At 31.0% G+C, this 17,032-nt stretch overlaps 2 protein-coding genes across 3 annotated transcripts; one reads left to right on the top strand and one right to left on the bottom strand.

Moving 5' to 3' along the window:
- Positions 1 to 129: 129 nt before the first annotated feature.
- LOC110422662 (carbonic anhydrase 2-like) lies at positions 130 to 2,866 on the bottom strand. 2 transcript variants are annotated; one of them, XM_021436666.1, is made up of 9 exons: positions 2,774 to 2,866; positions 2,331 to 2,401; positions 2,068 to 2,214; positions 1,544 to 1,592; positions 1,310 to 1,426; positions 965 to 1,018; positions 749 to 831; positions 535 to 640; positions 130 to 421 (listed from the first exon to the last, which is right to left on the bottom strand). In XM_021436666.1, exons 2-9 carry the CDS (start codon positions 2,390 to 2,392, stop codon positions 251 to 253), a joined length of 789 nt encoding a protein of 262 aa, XP_021292341.1. In that variant the 5' UTR covers positions 2,393 to 2,401; positions 2,774 to 2,866; the 3' UTR covers positions 130 to 250. The 2 variants fall into 2 exon arrangements, with proteins under 2 accessions (XP_021292341.1, XP_021292342.1); XM_021436667.1 differs by having other exon boundaries at positions 2,068 to 2,208.
- A 6,615-nt stretch (positions 2,867 to 9,481) lies between these two features.
- Positions 9,482 to 14,471, top strand: PEX14 (peroxin 14). The gene is made up of 13 exons (XM_021436739.2): positions 9,482 to 9,705; positions 9,820 to 9,893; positions 10,183 to 10,421; positions 10,518 to 10,557; positions 10,651 to 10,841; positions 11,059 to 11,248; positions 11,368 to 11,457; positions 12,424 to 12,494; positions 12,614 to 12,656; positions 12,751 to 12,809; positions 13,060 to 13,104; positions 13,187 to 13,255; positions 13,739 to 14,471. The coding sequence occupies exons 2-13, from the start codon at positions 9,830 to 9,832 to the stop codon at positions 14,222 to 14,224; spliced, it is 1,587 nt and encodes a 528-aa protein (XP_021292414.1). The 5' UTR covers positions 9,482 to 9,705; positions 9,820 to 9,829; the 3' UTR covers positions 14,225 to 14,471.
- The last annotated feature ends 2,561 nt before the right edge of the window (positions 14,472 to 17,032 follow it).

Raw genomic sequence — 17,032 nt, 5'->3', positions numbered from 1 at the left:
GTTTAGATGTTTGTGGTAGGGTGTGTATTTTAAAAACTGATAGTAATTTGATCAAAACTTAAGGGATTGGGGGTATTTTACCCAATTAATTAGTTAATTAAGCAAGTGAAAATGAACAAAGTGAAACAGTAGAACAAATACAACATATTTAAATAGCAAACTAAGCTCACAGTAGCTGCTCTGCCTTATTCATACAGGTTTAATTTGTATCTCTAGACGAGACTTAAGTGTCTAAAACTTGCAAATATTGTTAGAAGGGCATAGGCATTGGAGGCATTGGTTCTGTACACATCTTCCATTGCTCAAAAGTTCCATTCACAAAATCATAATAACCTCCCCTCAATGTCAGAGTTCCACTCACCACTGCATTTCTCACAAATGGATAAGTCAGCAGATTTGCCATCGAGTTCTTCACTGATTCCTGCATCACAATTTGTGGATTGATTACTTTTCTGTTAATTAGATGGTCTGCCATGGAATATATCCTTGTTCAATTTGATGACAGAAACATGCTGGGGCAGCTTGTGATTTTACCTTTTCACACAGCCTGCATTGTTCTTCAAATGTCAGATCATTAGCCTCTGCCAGGACCTTGAGCTTTGCTGGCAAACCAATTTGCACCCACTGATCTATGAAGTCACTGCACAACTCATGTTGGATGAAGTTAGACAAATGAGAATCCAATCTTTTTATCTGACAAAAACTTGTGGGATCTTTCAGAACAAAAAATTTGAGTTCACAGGCTTACTAAGTAGTACTCTTGTCCGGAAGCTTCATGAGCCTCTCTATCCCACCACAACGACTATGTCCCATGACCAGGATGTTTTGTACCTGTAAATGTATTTTGTCTTCCATTTGTTACACAGAAATTTCTGATACGAGGAACAAAACTGGGGAGGAAGGGCAGGGGAAAAATAAAGAGAAATGAACACAAGAGTTGAATTCTAAAGTTTAGATGTTTCACCTCAAGAGCTTTAACAGCATATTCAATGACTGAACCAATTTCGGTGTGTCTCAGCTGTGCAATATAAGCAATAAACAATATTAGGAGAAATGTAGATTTCAAAATATATGTATTTATTATTGAATCAAATATTTAAATTTGTAGCTTGATAATAATTAATCTGTTCATTTATTATTAAAGGGATATGTGATAAAATATAAAATTAGTATCAGTATGAATTTTTCTGCTTGACCATAGATGTAAGAATTAATTAAGAACAATTTTTCTTTTATTAAAAGGACTTTTTTATTTTTTTAAATAAGAATTTACTTCACCAAAAGAAAGAAAAAGGTTTGGGAAATTAACCTGGTCGAATTGAGGAACCATATTAGCAATGTTGCGGCCACCGAAAGCTTCTCCTGGCTTGAAATTAAGAACAACTGAGGGGCTTACTCGGGAATCCGAGCATGAAAAGACCAAAAACTGAACAATGAATTAACAGCAGATTAATTAATAAATTAGCATTACATAACCTTAATTAATCATTATTAAATTAGAAAAAAAAAGTGATTAAGAACTTTGGGTTGGAAAGTGATTTACCCTCGGGTGTTGGCCTTCTGCAAGTTCTCTGAAATAATCAGGATGTTGGCTGCATTAAAGCAGAAAAATTAGTGTCAGTATCCATTGATTAAGTTCTCCACTACATCTTGTTTCCAATTTCCATGAGCATTAGAAGTATTGGTTCTTCTCAAGCATGCATCTAGGTAGAATGTTACCCTCCACATTGAAATCTTAAAAACTTAGGTGGAAAGCTAATAAATTTGATATATCTTTCAGATTGTATATAACATGATAGATAAGTTGATTAAAGTCGACACATAAAGATAACTACACTTGTTATTAATAATTAATTAATTTTAGAAATAATTGATTTCACAAAATTGATCTCTGAATCTTTCGTTTGTATTGAACTATAACTTAAAAAAATAGAAATTTATGTTTTTTTTTTTTTAATAATTGAACTAACAAAGTCAAAACAATGTTTGGTTAAAAGTTAAACTACATTAAGTTCTTCAAAATTGCTACAGATAGGGATGAATTCTAGTCAGAGTTTGCCATCTTACTCATATATGTTCTTCTTGAAGAAGTCAAAGCCATCTTCAATCCTTCGAGCATCTGGGTCGAATGGAGGCCTTTTCCCTTGGAGCTCAGCAATAAGCCTCTCAACTTTTCCTTGAACCTCCTGATCCAGGCCTTCTCTCTCCCTGCAACTAACAAATAAATATTTTCTTAGTCCTATCTACCATTAGTTGCAATTCTCAGACCTTGGTTAATAAACCTAATATTATTTTCTCTGAATAGATAACCGAATATTGGATACTGAAACCTGATGAGGATCTTCTTCAGTCCTTCAACAACCACTTCAGCAGAGTGCTTTGCCATTTCCATGACTTCTTACTGCCAAAAAAGTTACAAAATTTACAGTTAAAAGAAACATGCATGACAAACTTAAACCAGCAATGGATTCATAACCTTTTGGAGTGAGAAAAAGCATGCATGGAATATGTACCCACATGCAAGAATATCAATCAAGAAATTAAAGTTCTTTTTTATTGTCTTTTCAAAGGCAAAATAATTTGATTAAAAATTTAAATAAAGTGAAAGGGTAAGTTCCTCTAGCCAAAGCTAGGAAGACAGTTGGAAACACCAAAACAACAATTCCAGAGAAAAATTTTATCTCACGAAATGAAAACATAAGATCTTTACGTTAATTAACTCGTCGGTAATTGCTCACTTTCTACAATTCTCAAAATCAATCAACGAACTAACCTTGTCTAAGGCGCAATACAATGCTGTGAACTTTTACGAAGAAAACAGGCTTAGTTTCCTAAACACTTCAGCTAACACGAATAGAGATATTAGAGCTAAATGATACATCCTTCATGCAGCTTCAAGCTGCTATTTATAGACTGAGTTTAGGCTTCCAAGACATGGTCGTCCTTTCAAAAATGACGTTCTAGACTATACCATTGTTTCTAATGTCACGACAATGTATTATTAATTAGCTAGAAAATCAAACACGTTTCTCACTTTTTCCTATTATTCATTTCGTGTTTGTTTCATCAGAAGAAATTCCTCTCTATATCCAACTGCCCTCTCCACTTACTACACCTTTTCATTTACCATTGAATCTCCTTTATCACTTTGACAAGAACATTCCTAGAACTAGCTCATGCTTATTAAGGTCATACGTGTTAATTAATCTAGGCATAATAAAGTAATAAAAGAAGGCTGACATTAATATTAAAACAGCCTTTGTTTTCTTTTTTTTTTTTGGAAAACTAATGAGATTATATTATAATAAGAAGACATATAAAATATAGATAAGCTAGGAGGCATATATAGCAACAGCGTGCACCCACTCCATTAAAAAATAATCTGCAGTGTCATCTGGTAGTCCCCTTCCACCTGTTTTCCAACTCGTTCACCTCCCTGAGGTTAGCCTAACCTACCTCCCAAAGTGAACCTCCACTACCAGATTAAGCATCAACAAAATAGAACCTGTACACAAACCTTCTGTATACAGGCTAGCCTTTATATTTTTAATGTATTCAAAGAATAAATGTTTAATTTTAACAAACTCTTGCATTCAATATCAATTAACATGACTTAATCACATTAATTTTTTAACTGTTACATAATCATGTCATATGTCACATTGAAAGAAACTAATTAGTTAATATTAAATCTGATAATCGTTAATTTTTTATTAGAAAGTCTGAACCTCTTGATCAGTTGCCAAGAATCCTGCTTACACATAGAGGCCGGTCAGCCTTTTTCCATTAATGGTGTATTAGATAGACTTGGCTTTCAGAGGTTTGGTTAATTAAGACTTGTCTATATTACTCTTCTTCTTTGTTTCCTGTACTAGGTAGACTTGGCTTTTGCTTTTTCTGGCAATACTTCAACCCTTTCACATGTAATCCAAACTAATGTAATTGTAAAGTTTGGATCGAAATGAATCTTGGGAATCAAATGGTTAATGTTAGACTTGTCGTCCAAGCTTCCATATCGAGGTGCTGCAAGTTGAACGATTCAGTCAAAGAAACCCTTCCATATTTCGATACATCTAAGAATGTGGAGGAAAAAATATTTGAGACTTCACAAAATTCTATGCCTATCCTCTTAGTTTCTCAGTTTAATAATTTCCCAGGAATTTTGATAAATAAATTCAATTCCAATATATAATTTCTTGGTAAATAATTATGGAGATTTATGAGCAAGTCATCCTATTATTCCTTTTTATTTTTTTTTCTTTTAATCATCAGATCCTTTATCTACTTCACTAACTATCTTGGACTTTTTGTTGGATTTTCTCGACCGTAAGGGCATGCGATATATAAATTTATAATTATTTATTTATTATTATATAATATGAATAAAGGATAATTATGATTACGAGACTGAAATTTTTTAATTTTACAAACGAGACAAAAGATCAATGCATATTTTATTACCATTACCAAGTATTGGTACATCTCAAAATTAATTAATTATGAGAATATAGTTAAATATTTCGTGCATATAGTCACCATATTGATGCACAAAAAAATTGATGTGATTGTTTCCTAGGAGCCTTCTAGGATTTAAAAAATTTGGGTTAATACCTAAACACACAGTTTACCATGCTCTTGTCTAAGAACTTAATTTAGGGTTCTAATTAATTATGAAGTTAATCACATGGTCCCTTTGAAAACATTCGCCAACCAACCATGAGTAAAAGCAAATATTTTAATACTACAATAATTAACTAAAAGAACTGTTAGTGCATGATTCTTTAATTAAAACAATAAAATTTGAATCTTTCCATCGTTACTTTACTTCGAGGTTGTTCAAAAGAAAAAACCTTCCCTCGATCTCTAATTATTTCTTTAATATTTATGGATTGATCTACCACCTAATCCTAATAATTAATTTCTTATTTGCTATTGTATGTTTTGGATCTAATCAATGGTAGATCGAAGATTTTGTATGAAGAGTGGCTACATAGTAATCATACAAGAACATGGATTGAGTTATGGATCAGGTCAATGATTCGATTCTGAGTAAAAAAATAATCATTTGTGATATAAAATTAAAATTTAATATAAAATTTAATTAACAATTTAAATTTATATAACTTTTCAAATTCACCAATATAAATAGACATAAAGTAGAAAGCAAAATTAACATTAGATTTGCACATTAGGTATCGTAAATTGTATTTGATTAAATTATAACATAAAATTTTATTAACAATTTAAATTTATATAAGTTTTCAGATTCACTAATATAAAAGACATAAAGTACAAAGAAAAATTAATATTAGATTTTTACATTAAGCATTGTAGATTGTGCTTGACATGAAAGAAAAAAAATCAACGTGATTTCATGCTTTTAAAGGAAAAAAAAGTTGAAATTAAAAGAAAAGGTTTAGTATATTTATAAAGGAGAGAAAAAAAAAGAAAAATAATTTCAAAATTTAGACCTAAAAAGAATTAAACCTAGGCCACTAAAGATTAACTTAAGTTTCTTACCACTATTCCAAAACAACACATTTGATTTGTGTAGTAGCGACAAATCTAGATATTTTTAATTATATATAAAAATTAATTAATTAAAAATTGATGGTGTCGCCCCTTTCCCTCTGCCCTTGGATCTAATCCTTTTTTTTTTTAATAATTACACATAAAATGTCATAAAGATTACAAATTATCAAATAAAAAGTTCCAATAGGTTATTAAGCTGATAAGAACGTATTCAATTTTTATATTATTTATAGTCATTTGGGTTTCAAAGGTATCATTGAATGCAAGCCATGCATGTGCTTTCAATATAGGGTCCAAAGGTTATAAATAAAAAGGGAAAGTGCAAGACAGAAACTACAAAAGGTTGAAGGAAATAAGATATCACAAGTCCAAAATGGAAGACAATTATTAGTATTTGCAGTGGACTTGTCTTTTGCTTTAATCATTAAGCTATTGCAAATGGACTTAGAATGAAAATATATATTCCTTCAAATGATTAATACTTTTACTTTTTGTTTTTTTAAATAAATAAATGAAAATATCAATTAAACGGAATCTTAAAAACTGTGAATTTTGCTATCCGATTAATGCGTGAAAGTTTACTAACTCTAGTGAATGCTATATACCATAAATAGATTCAAGTATATTTCTTTGGGATCTAGTTCTCCTAATGTGTAAGATTTAAATGCAGCTGTTTTTATCAAATTTATAAATTTTCTATTATAATTAAAATAAATAAATAATTGAAGCGGTGTTTTGAAATCATGTTGAATTTTTAGAACTTATATCCAATCTAAAATCGAGACACGCCTCTCTCGTTGTTGTCTACGATCAATTGATTCATGTTAGGTAATCGATCCATGATCCTTACAAGTAAAAGAGAGTATTGAAATAATAATAATAATAATAATTTATATTTGTTAAATTAAAAGTATATCTTAAATATATAAATATAATAATGATCTTTCTACCTATTATTAATTAATTTAAAATTATATATTTATTTTAAAAATTTAACATAAATTTCATTGTTTAATAATTATCGATTAAATTTTATGTATAAATCATGTCTAATCATATTTTTGACATTTTAGTCATTAATTTATATTAAAATCAACGTTAGGTAGAAACTTAGCAACTTGACTAAGAAAAACTTTACCTAACAATAATGCTTCTTTCTTGTTCTTTCCAAACAACTCTTCTTGTTTTACATACTTTTATCCATTAATCAATATTGAAGCGTTGACCTTTTGTTAACTTTTTGTTCTTCAAGAAATATATATTATATGTCACGAATTTATATCAATAAGGGATAAGATAAGTCTTAAATTTATATATAAGTATTTTCTTTCACTTAATAGACACGTGTTATGAGTTGAAGACATAGACTCATGACACTATATGCATAGACATAAAATTATTTATGTGATTAATTCCTAATTCTTCAAAGTCAAATATAATGTGTTTATCCTTGAATTATATATTTAGACATAATATCAAAAAACCCCTAAATTATTTTAAAAAATTCAAATAAATTCTTATATTCTTATTATGTTCAATTAAATTTTTGTATTTTTGCTTTAAACCAATTAAGTTTTTATATTTTTATTTTAAGTTAAATAAGTCTTTATGATTAAAGATTGACTTAATCAAAATGCCATTTGTCATTGTATATTATGTAACGCTGACTTGAAAGACTAACATTTCATAATTAATAATAATGTGGTATATTCACATATCATAATTGATAATAATGTAACATATTGATGTGACATGATAACATAGTCATGTAATTTTTTTTACCCTTTACATTAATGTTATGTCAATGTTATTTGGATATAAAATGATAAATGATATTTTAACTAATAATAATTAGTAAATTATTAGTTACAAGAGGTTATGTGACTCAAAATAAAAATACAAGAATTTGATTGAATATGATAAAAAAAACACTTATTTGAATTTTTTAAATAATTTAAAAGTTTTTTATGCATTATGCAAAATATTTACATGTTTATGATAACAAAGTACTTAAATTTATTTTTGATATTTGCATTTGTTATTTTTGCTATGTGTTGTTATTTATTTTATACATTTCCTATAAAATATTAGGAAAGAAACTAAATGCATAATCATATAATGGATTAAAATAAATAAATAATTAAAATGTGATCCTAATTATAACATTTTTAGCATATAAAAGTATAATATCAAATTTTATTATTTTAAAAATATTTATTTTATTTATAACTCTTTAACAAAAGTATTTGCTTGAGGAAGTAAAAAAAAAAAATTGGCAAAAATAGCAACTGAGTGGAGTTTTATTATTAATAAATAAAATACACAATTAAGTGTATAACATGATAATTAAGCTCTATTTTCAAAAAAGAAATGATAATTAAGCTCTATATATTCATGCCATTGTCACAAATAGTATATCCAAGCAAAGGAATCCTGACCCAAAATTGTTGGATTGGCCCCAAATATCAGCCCCTTCTTTAGGTAGGCTAGATGATCCAATTACATTCATCCTAATTCGACCCAAGGTTGGTAGGGAAGAGTTTAAATTCGAAATAATAGACTAAAATTGATTTTTTATTAGTTTTTTTAATTTTTATATCAATATATTTTTTATATAATTAGAAAAAATGAGATTTGAACTTTGTTTTTTAGACAGAGAAATAATGCATCAACCAATAAATCAACTGTTAAAGAAAATTCATTCTATTTTTGGTATCGAAAAACCAATCAATAATAATAGTTTTAAATATAATTATATATATTATAAATAATTTACAAATAAACCTCGATAACACCTCTCATGTCCAAAAAAAACATAGTCCCTAAAATAGTTAAAAGTAATTTAGATAAGTTAGTTTCGATTATTTTTAATTTTTAGTTATAATTTATTCACTTTTGATTTTTTTATGAGATTTTGGCTAATTTTATTTTCAAAATTTTAAAATTGAACCCAAAATACTGATTAAACAGTCAAGTTTGGACACCTTTCTTTCCCCTTTGACCCATAAGCATAAAGCCCAAAAAAAGTGAGTATAGAAAGCTATAAAGTTTCAAAGTGAGTATTGTTATGAATATATGTATAAAATGTCTATTATGTGAAATTTAAGAGTTTAGACTAAGTTTGATAGGTTGAATAGCTTGATAGACCAAACATAAAAATACAATTTGATTTAAATTTTTAGATTTAATTATGCATATTTAAATATGGATATAGATTAAAGTGAATTAAGATTAAGATTAAGATTTAATTTTAATATTATCCATCCAAATCAAATCCTTTAACATTATCTTACGTTATAAATTCTATTTAGATTATTCAAATTATATCCTGTTATAAATTCTATCTATGCTATTAGCTTATAAATAACCCCTCACTTGATTAATAAAAACACACTCCAATAACATCCTTTTACTTTATTATTACTTTTTTTTTCTTAGATTATATTTCACAACTAGAACAAGTTTTAGTTGAAGAACCAAAAACCAATCCAAGAAACCAAAGACAATGAGAAATCATATTATTCAATTTCGAACAAAATATTAGTTAGGAAAGACGTCTATTTGAATTGATTGAAAAACCAACCATTAATAATAGTCTTAAATATTTTACATACATAAATATTGTTAATAATTTGGCAATAAACTTCAAAAAATAAGTCTGAAATCCCTTTTTCATATTAAAAAAACCCTACTATCTAAAATAGCTAAAACTGATCAAGATAAGTTGATTTTGATTATTTTCAAACTTTAATTATAATTTGATTAATTTTAATTATTTTTGTAAAATTTTAATTAATTAAAACCGAATCGAACAAATCGATCAAATATTTTATTTCAAAGGTTGGGTTTAGATGAATATGTAAAAACCCAAAAAGGTGAGTAAAGATTTTAAGGGAACAAAGGAAGCCCAATCCAAGAAACCAAGGGCAGTAAGAAATCATATTATACGATTTTCGGACCAAAAATTTGGCGTCTTCCTTTTCTTTTCCACGTTTACGTATTAGCAATCACAAGGCCCAAAGCCACCAGCGACGAAGAAGAAGATGAGATTGAGCTTGAGATTGTTGGAATAAAATAGATGGTGAGAAGATGATGGTGGCAGCAGCATCGATATAAGCAAAACCCGTTTCTTCGGACTCTTTTCTTTTCGTATCATCTGTCGTCACCAACCTTGTAAGCTTTGTTTTCCGGAATCACCTTTTGTTTTCGACTTCGGCTCTTTCTGTTACTATTGATTCTAGTTTGTTTTATACTCACCTGTATAACTTTTTTCTCTTTCTAACTCAGTGAGCTTGTTATGGCGACGACTCAGTCCCCTGCTCCTCCCTATTCCACCGAAGATAAGCCCCAAACTACTCCAGGTCTGATTTCTCTATTACGTTCTCCTTTTTCTTCAAGATTTTTTTTTTTGTATTTGTAGTCGGTAAACTTGATAATTTTGACATTCTATTAACGTAGAATTAAACCCAAGTTTTTTACATGAATTTCCTTACTTTGAAGCGGTCTTGTAAGCTGAATTATATGAAAAAGGAGCTCTGGGTCTTGGGGAAAGTGAGAAATTGGAAGCAATTAAAAGGGAAAAAAGAAGAAAAAAAAATTGTATGTGTAGGATAGATGAATGATTCTAATTTTAGAAATCCATTGCTGCAGAGGTTGTACAACAAGCAAATGAGGTTCAACAAGATGTTAGGCCAGAGGCTGCTAAGCCGAATGTTCCAGCATCTGTGTTTGTGAACTCCGAACCGATAAGAGAGGACCAGGTTTCGAATGCTGTCAAATTTCTTTCACATCCCAAAGTTAGGGGTTCCCCTGTTATTTATAGACGATCATTTCTCGAGAGGAAAGGCCTTACAAAGGAGGAAATTGATGAAGCTTTTCGGCGTGTGCCTGTAAGAAAGATACTAATTGTTTTGGTTTGGTTTATTATCTTGATATTTTTATTCTCATGATATGTTTCTTATGAAGCATTCATTGATTCTTAACAGGACCCTCCTCCTAGTACACAGCCTGCTAGTTCGAACCATGGTAATACATTGTATTAGTAAAGTGGGAGCCAAGCCTTTTTTCTTATCCTTGCATCACTGATGCTGTTTTGTTACTGTATCATACTGCAACCAGATGGACAAGTGAAGCCTTCATCTAGCGTTCAAACTCAAGCCACAATGCAAACTCCCCAGCCTGTAGCAGCTGCTCCTACTGGTATTGTGTCTGCCGGGACACTTGCACGGAGGCAGTTTCGCTGGTATCACGCTGTTTTTGCTGTAGGGGTACTGGCAGCTTCAGGAGCTGGCACAGCTGTATTAATCAAGGTATCAATATCTTCTATTGTATCATTATCCAAAAAAATAGTACATCTTCTATCATTTCATATTTAGTAAGATATATCATATGTTAATGCCTAGCCTAACTTACATATTCGGTTGCCATCTCTTCAAACTGCTTATATCCCACTTCAAGTGAAATTGCATAACCTAGGGTTTTCTCACAGTTATATTGCATGTTCAGATAATGTCTTTTTTGTTTTAGAATGCTATTATCCCAAGGTTGAAGTCTTGGATTCGTAAAGTTGTGTTGGAAGAAGAGAATGAAAATGCCAAGAAAAGTGATGCAAAACCAAGTTTGGCAGAAGAGGCAGCTGCTGCAGCAAAAGCAGCTGCAGCTGCAGCTGCTGATGTTGCAAGAGCAAGCCAGGAAATGTTGAACTCCAAAAATGAAGGTGGGATTCTAATGACCTTTTTGTTTTACTGAGTAGTTTGTTTATGTGTTATTGGTCTTTTTCCTTATGCCTAAGTAATTATCTTCTTGATTTACTGAACCTAGTTTGATCCTTGTCAGAGAGAAGGCGCTTTGAGGAGTTTATGAATCTGATAGATGTGCAAGTACAAGAAATGAAGTCAATGAGTAATGCCATAAGGAAATTGGAAGGTGCTTAGATCCTACTTTTAGTCAAACTATGAAACATTCGTGGACTTTGATTCTTGAACTTTTCCTTTTATGCCCTTGCTTATATCTGAATTGTTGCATTACCAACAATTGATCCCCAGAAATTATTAAATGAACACTAGTTAGAGGAAATACTAGTGTTTTGTACCACGTCCTTGGTTAATAAACATCATGCTGGAAATTATCTCAGCTGTGAATGTTGATACCTGACTTGTAGAGCATTCTCTCAAGTTTCTGGCCCACAAAAGCTTCTCAACTCGTGGTAAACTAGACAATACAATGATGCAATAAATGCATTTGTTTTGGTTTTTTAAGTCTGATTTTCTCCTGTTGCTATGCAATAAATATATAGGCAAAATGCTCAAAAAAGTCCCTTAACTATTCAAGAAATTTCAAATGAATCTTTATTCTTCTATCGCGTTCAATCAAGTCCATGTATTTTAATTTGAGTCAAATAAGTCTTTATGACTAATGGTTGACTAATTATCATTAGTCAAAATGCCACTTATCGTTTTATATCCACATGGCATTGATGTGGAGGGTAAAAAATACCACATGATTATGTCATCATCCATTATGGCATGTCAGTATGCCACATCAGTTGCACATGGCATAGAATGACAAGTGCCATTTTGATTGCGTTAACTATTAGTTAGAAGGATTTATTTGACTCAAAATGAAAGTACAAGGATGTATTTGGTTCAAATTAAAAGTATAACAGCTTGATTAAATACAATTAAAAAATAAAGATTTATTTGAATTTTCTTGAATAATTTAGGGACTTTTTAAGGTATTATGCCTTATTATTATTATCAAATTATGATAAATAGTGTTATTGTTAGCTTTTTGTGCCTGAATGTAGTTTAGATTTCTGCATAAGACCCCCCAATGGTGGTTGATTAGTTGTTTAAGTTCATTACTAAATTCTCGTGTTTGCCTAACCATTAGGACAAGCTAATAGCTCTAGCAGAACATTTGTTGATCATGAAGATCACAGAGTATCTGCCTCAAGTACAAAGGTATGCTGAAACCAGGTGTTGACTCTGAATGCTTTATATCTGTATTGGAAAATAAATTCCCTGATCCCTGTTTGAGGTGTGCAAGATGAGTTATTACTGAATAAAAAATGACTTTGCAGCAATCCTATGTGAATGGCATGGCAGATGCTGATGTGCGCTCAGGTAATTTACCTGTGATTCATATTCTGGAAGTTAGTTATGTAGTCTGTTAAACAGTTTGAATTCCTGTACCATATAACAAGGATTTCCTGTGCAGTGAGATCTGCCTCACCGCCTGCATCTGCGGAACCACCTCACCCAAAGTCATATATGGAGGTAGTAATTCTCTTGATCTTTTTGCTACTCAGACATCCTTAAAAAGAAGTACTATAATAATGTTCCACAGTCCTCTGTATTGCATAGTTTACTTGCTATCCTTAATTCACATAGTCCAAGCTATGACTGAGTTTGAATTTTTAATTTACTTGGTCTTACAGTCTGTCTCTAACAGTTTCAAAACAAAAATTATATTTTTGGATAGGTTTTGAAGCAATTTTACTAATTGAGACTTGTAATTATGTTGCAGATTATGGCCATGGTCCAGAGAGGGGAGAAACCTTCAAATATCAGAGTAAACCAGTTTACATTTCTATGTTGATATTAGCTTGTCTATTGCATCAATGGTAACTCTGCCATTTCTGATTCTTATGCAGGAAATCAATGATATGCCTCCCAACCCTAACCAGCAACCATCAAATCCTCGCATAGCACCAAGAACTAAGGTGTGTTTTGGAGGTTTTCATTAATCTTTTGGGTCATTTTCCTCTTGCATTATATACATAGACTACTAGGATTCCACTTCAATGTGGTTAACTACTTAAAATCTTGGAAAAATTGGATATTTTAAGTATTATAGTTGACGAGTTTGTTGATCACCTATATGGGACCATAACTAATCTATTTACCAAATAGTTACTGATTTGATGCTTTGGATGAAAAGAGTGGCCCTCTGGATCAGGTTTCTGCATCTCAGGGTCTGGGGAGGGTCAATCTACAGAAATATAATCAAATCTTGGTCACCATGTTTTATTTCTTGGGATAATTTTGAAATTGCCACTGTATTCATGCCATTAGAATGTTAGAATTCTTGGAAAATATTGGTACTACTGCTTTCATTTGCTGAGAAATATGACTTATAAAGGGTCCTGCCAAGGTGCCTTTAATTTGCCCAAATGTGAGTATTATTTGTGTTTTTAAATGAGCAGCCTTGGGAGGCCCAAAATGGCTCCAGCCAGGTACTCCAGTCTCATGGAAGTGGCGATGGCTTGATTCAAAAAGTTCAAGACAATGGGTTAAACTATTTGGTTGACGATGAGAGCTCGACACCTTGGTGGCAACGGAAAAATGTCAGAATCACAGAGGTTGAAAATGAAGATGAACTTAAGGCTGGACCTTATGGGGTGAAAACCAATGAACCACCAGTTCAACGTACATGGGTTCCTCCCCAGCCACCACCTGTGGCAATGCCAGAAGCTGCTGAAGCCATTCGACGCCCAAAATCGTCTGCTCTGAAAGACGCTGCTAAACAGGAGGAATTGGCTGATGATCAGTCAGTGGCTCGCCCTTTAGAGGCAACTGATGAGTTACAGAGGATCACAAAAATATCTGAGTCTGCAGGTGTAGTGGACATAAATGGGGGTTTTCCGGGCATGAGCTCCACTGAGATACAAGAACAAGAACAGAGCAACTAAGAGAACTGAAGCCAGATAAACTTTCCAGGGTAAGCCTGATTTAAGGTTTACCAACACATCTGTTTAAAAATGATAAAAAGTACCAAAGAATATTTTCTGTCAACATCTAAACTACTGTGCTTTAAAATTGAGCATCCTTGGAGTATAGGAAGACCTTTCTTTTCATAACAAGTTCTGTATGTAGAATAATAAAAATAACAATTTATTCTGTGCTAGTTATTGAAAGTATCATCTTGCCTTTTATCTACTTACCTACCTAAGTAGTCATGAAAAGCACTCAACGGGCTGTTAAGGTATGTGCAAGGTTGTCTCTTTGCATCATTCAGTTTCCGAGTCTAGTTATTGTTTGATGAAGAAACACCCTGACGGTAAGTGATTGTCCGACCTGGTCCGGGCTGGCCCTGTAACTGCCGAAAACTTTTGTTTGCATCCATATGTCAAAAAAATTCCAAAATTCTAGCATTGCACTGAAGAACTAGCATATGATGTTGTGTTTTTAGGTATAACATTTGCCCACCCCACTAACTCTATCAAGTCTTTCCTTCTGGAACCAAACATCCACGCGTTTCTCTTCACATCCCACTCCTTATTATAGTATTTGTGGCACTCATCTACTCAATAAGGATGATCTAGAAGCAAATTGTAGTATGTATAGTATTAGTTAAATGTAGGGATAACATTGAAAATAAGTTGCACTAACCTCCACGCCTCTAAATAAATCAGAGGCTTACTCTTGTCTACTTGAGGAAACGTGAGTATCTTTTATGCTATGACGATTAAGAACTTACCATAACGCTTCAATTAGACTTTAATTAAATGACGATAATATCTCGTGACTCATTCTATATCGACTATTATGTAAAATTAATATTGTTTGGTGTAGATAACTATTAATTAATCAAATCTTTAATGAGTTAAAGCTATAACAATTTTCTTCCTTCTTTTTTCTTCTCCTTATCAAATTGTTCAAATACATGTGAATCCATGATGCATGTGAAACATGCTCTTTTCTTACATCCACAAAATCTGTCTCAACAACAACCAATTTGTCCTTTTCCAATCAAACGTAAACGTTTTTCTCACCAAGGTGTCCTAGAAATAGATGTTGAATTAATTTGGAGAGGGCCAATTGACTAGTAATACAAGACAATTAATCCCGAAAATAAGACAAGTATTCTTTAAAGCAACATTCACGACCTTTACTCAATACGAATTAACCCAGTTGATAAAGAAATGAGTTCTCTTTCTTTATCAATTAAGATTCGACAGAGATATATTATAATAGTAAAATCTTGAGTGTATTAAGTCGGTTTAGAAGATATCTTGATTAATAATATTATATGTATATAAACATTTTGTCAAATTATATATAGAGGGAGAAAAGGAAATATTCCAGTAGGATTCTTGAGTGGCTGCAGATGTGAATTGGGCATTAACTTTGTTGTATTTTGTTTTGGTGAAGTCCAACAATAAAACATTATAATCATCAAAAGCATTCTTAAAAAAAATCAAAGGTTCTGCTCCAAAAGAAACACAATGTGACAAAACCATTTGTTGTCTTAAACAAGGTGATTTTCTAGGTTTAAGATTTTGTTGTAGTAATCAGCACAAAACTAGGGAGATGCTCTTGCATGAAATGACAAATACCATATTTAGTTACTAAATGCTCCCAATATTTTGATTAACAATTAAAACAAGAATTGTTGCTTTCAATCTTCCTCACTCACTTTCCATGATTTCACCTTAAAAAAAATTATAAATTATTCAATCTTGTACTTGCATGTTGAATTTATTATTAAAACATAAATTAATTTTTTGAAAAAAAATGAACAAAAAGATCCATACTAAGGTGTCGGGTTAATTTTATAAAATATTTTTAGATAGTATTTATCGATCGCTTATAACGTGAGATTCATAACCGTTAATTATACAAAATTAAAAATCCTATAATAAATTTAAATTTTAATTAGACCTTTTGAAATTTCGTATATCTTTGTTTCAATAATGAAATTTAACCATGTCATAAAAATAATGTAGTGGCATTGTCCTTGGACAATGAGTTGTGTTGTTCTCAGCTGGAATATGTTCAAAGTTTTGGCATATAATTAAAGTAATATAATATATAATATATATATATATATAGAAAGCAAGGTTAGAAGGAATAATATGCTGATGAGGCAGCTCCAAATGCTTTGAATGCAAATTAAGGTATAAAGAGAAGAGGCCAACTTTCATGAGATAAAGAGTATCTTGGGTTTTCACAACTATTCAAGATCCTTTTTGTCTTTCTTTCAATTCAAAACAACTGATGATTCAGTCCCCAAGATTCTGTTTAAACCATATGGAAAATTGGACAATGGATAATGGGTCTCTATCTCCACCTTCCACCCTCTCATATATATATATATATATATACTTGTCAAAGGTTTTTCTTTTTCTTTCTCTTTCCATTATGGGGATCTCGATTATTATAAGATGTTTTGGAATACAACAACGGTCTCTGAAACTCAAAATCGTTTAAAATTAAAACGATTAGTTTTTTCGATTGAATTAATTGTTGTTAATCACTTAAAATTTTAATTCAAAATCAGTTATATTGAGATAAATGGTTCATGGGAAACATGCTATCAATTATGTAATTTGTCTCATTGTTAAATCTTACCATTTTCTTTCCTTTTATATTAATTTTTTACTCAAAACATAAGTGAAATTTTTTCTCGTTGATATTAAATCTTTCAATTGTATATTAAGCATGCATTGTTTGTTATTTAAAAGAAAAATTGAATCGAGTTAAGTGAGATTCAATAA

The sequence above is a fragment of the Theobroma umbraticum genome, unplaced genomic scaffold (assembly GCF_002168275.2).
Source record: "Theobroma umbraticum cultivar Fairchild unplaced genomic scaffold, ASM216827v3 scaffold_146.0, whole genome shotgun sequence".
Lineage (NCBI taxonomy): Eukaryota > Viridiplantae > Streptophyta > Magnoliopsida > Malvales > Malvaceae > Theobroma > Theobroma umbraticum.
Note: the sequence above shows the minus strand (reverse complement) of the source record. Positions and strands in the feature narration are given on the sequence as shown.

What these genes read in the sequence shown, in the direction of transcription:
- LOC110422662 (XM_021436666.1), bottom strand. Translation starts at nt 2,392, where the DNA reads ATGGAAATGGCAAAGCACTCTGCTGAAGTGGTTGTTGAAGGACTGAAG. An exon ending in CAGAAGGCCAACACCCGAGG is followed by an intron (nt 1,427 to 1,543) that starts GTAAATCACTTT and finishes TTCATTGTTCAG; the next exon opens with TTTTTGGTCTTTTCATGCTC. An exon ending in AATGCAGGCTGTGTGAAAAG is followed by an intron (nt 422 to 534) that starts GTAAAATCACAA and finishes ATTGTGATGCAG; the next exon opens with GAATCAGTGAAGAACTCGAT.
- PEX14 (XM_021436739.2), top strand. Translation starts at nt 9,830, where the DNA reads ATGGCGACGACTCAGTCCCCTGCTCCTCCCTATTCCACCGAAGATAAG. An exon ending in AAGCTTTTCGGCGTGTGCCT is followed by an intron (nt 10,422 to 10,517) that starts GTAAGAAAGATA and finishes GATTCTTAACAG; the next exon opens with GACCCTCCTCCTAGTACACA. An exon ending in AGAAACCTTCAAATATCAGA is followed by an intron (nt 13,105 to 13,186) that starts GTAAACCAGTTT and finishes ATTCTTATGCAG; the next exon opens with GAAATCAATGATATGCCTCC.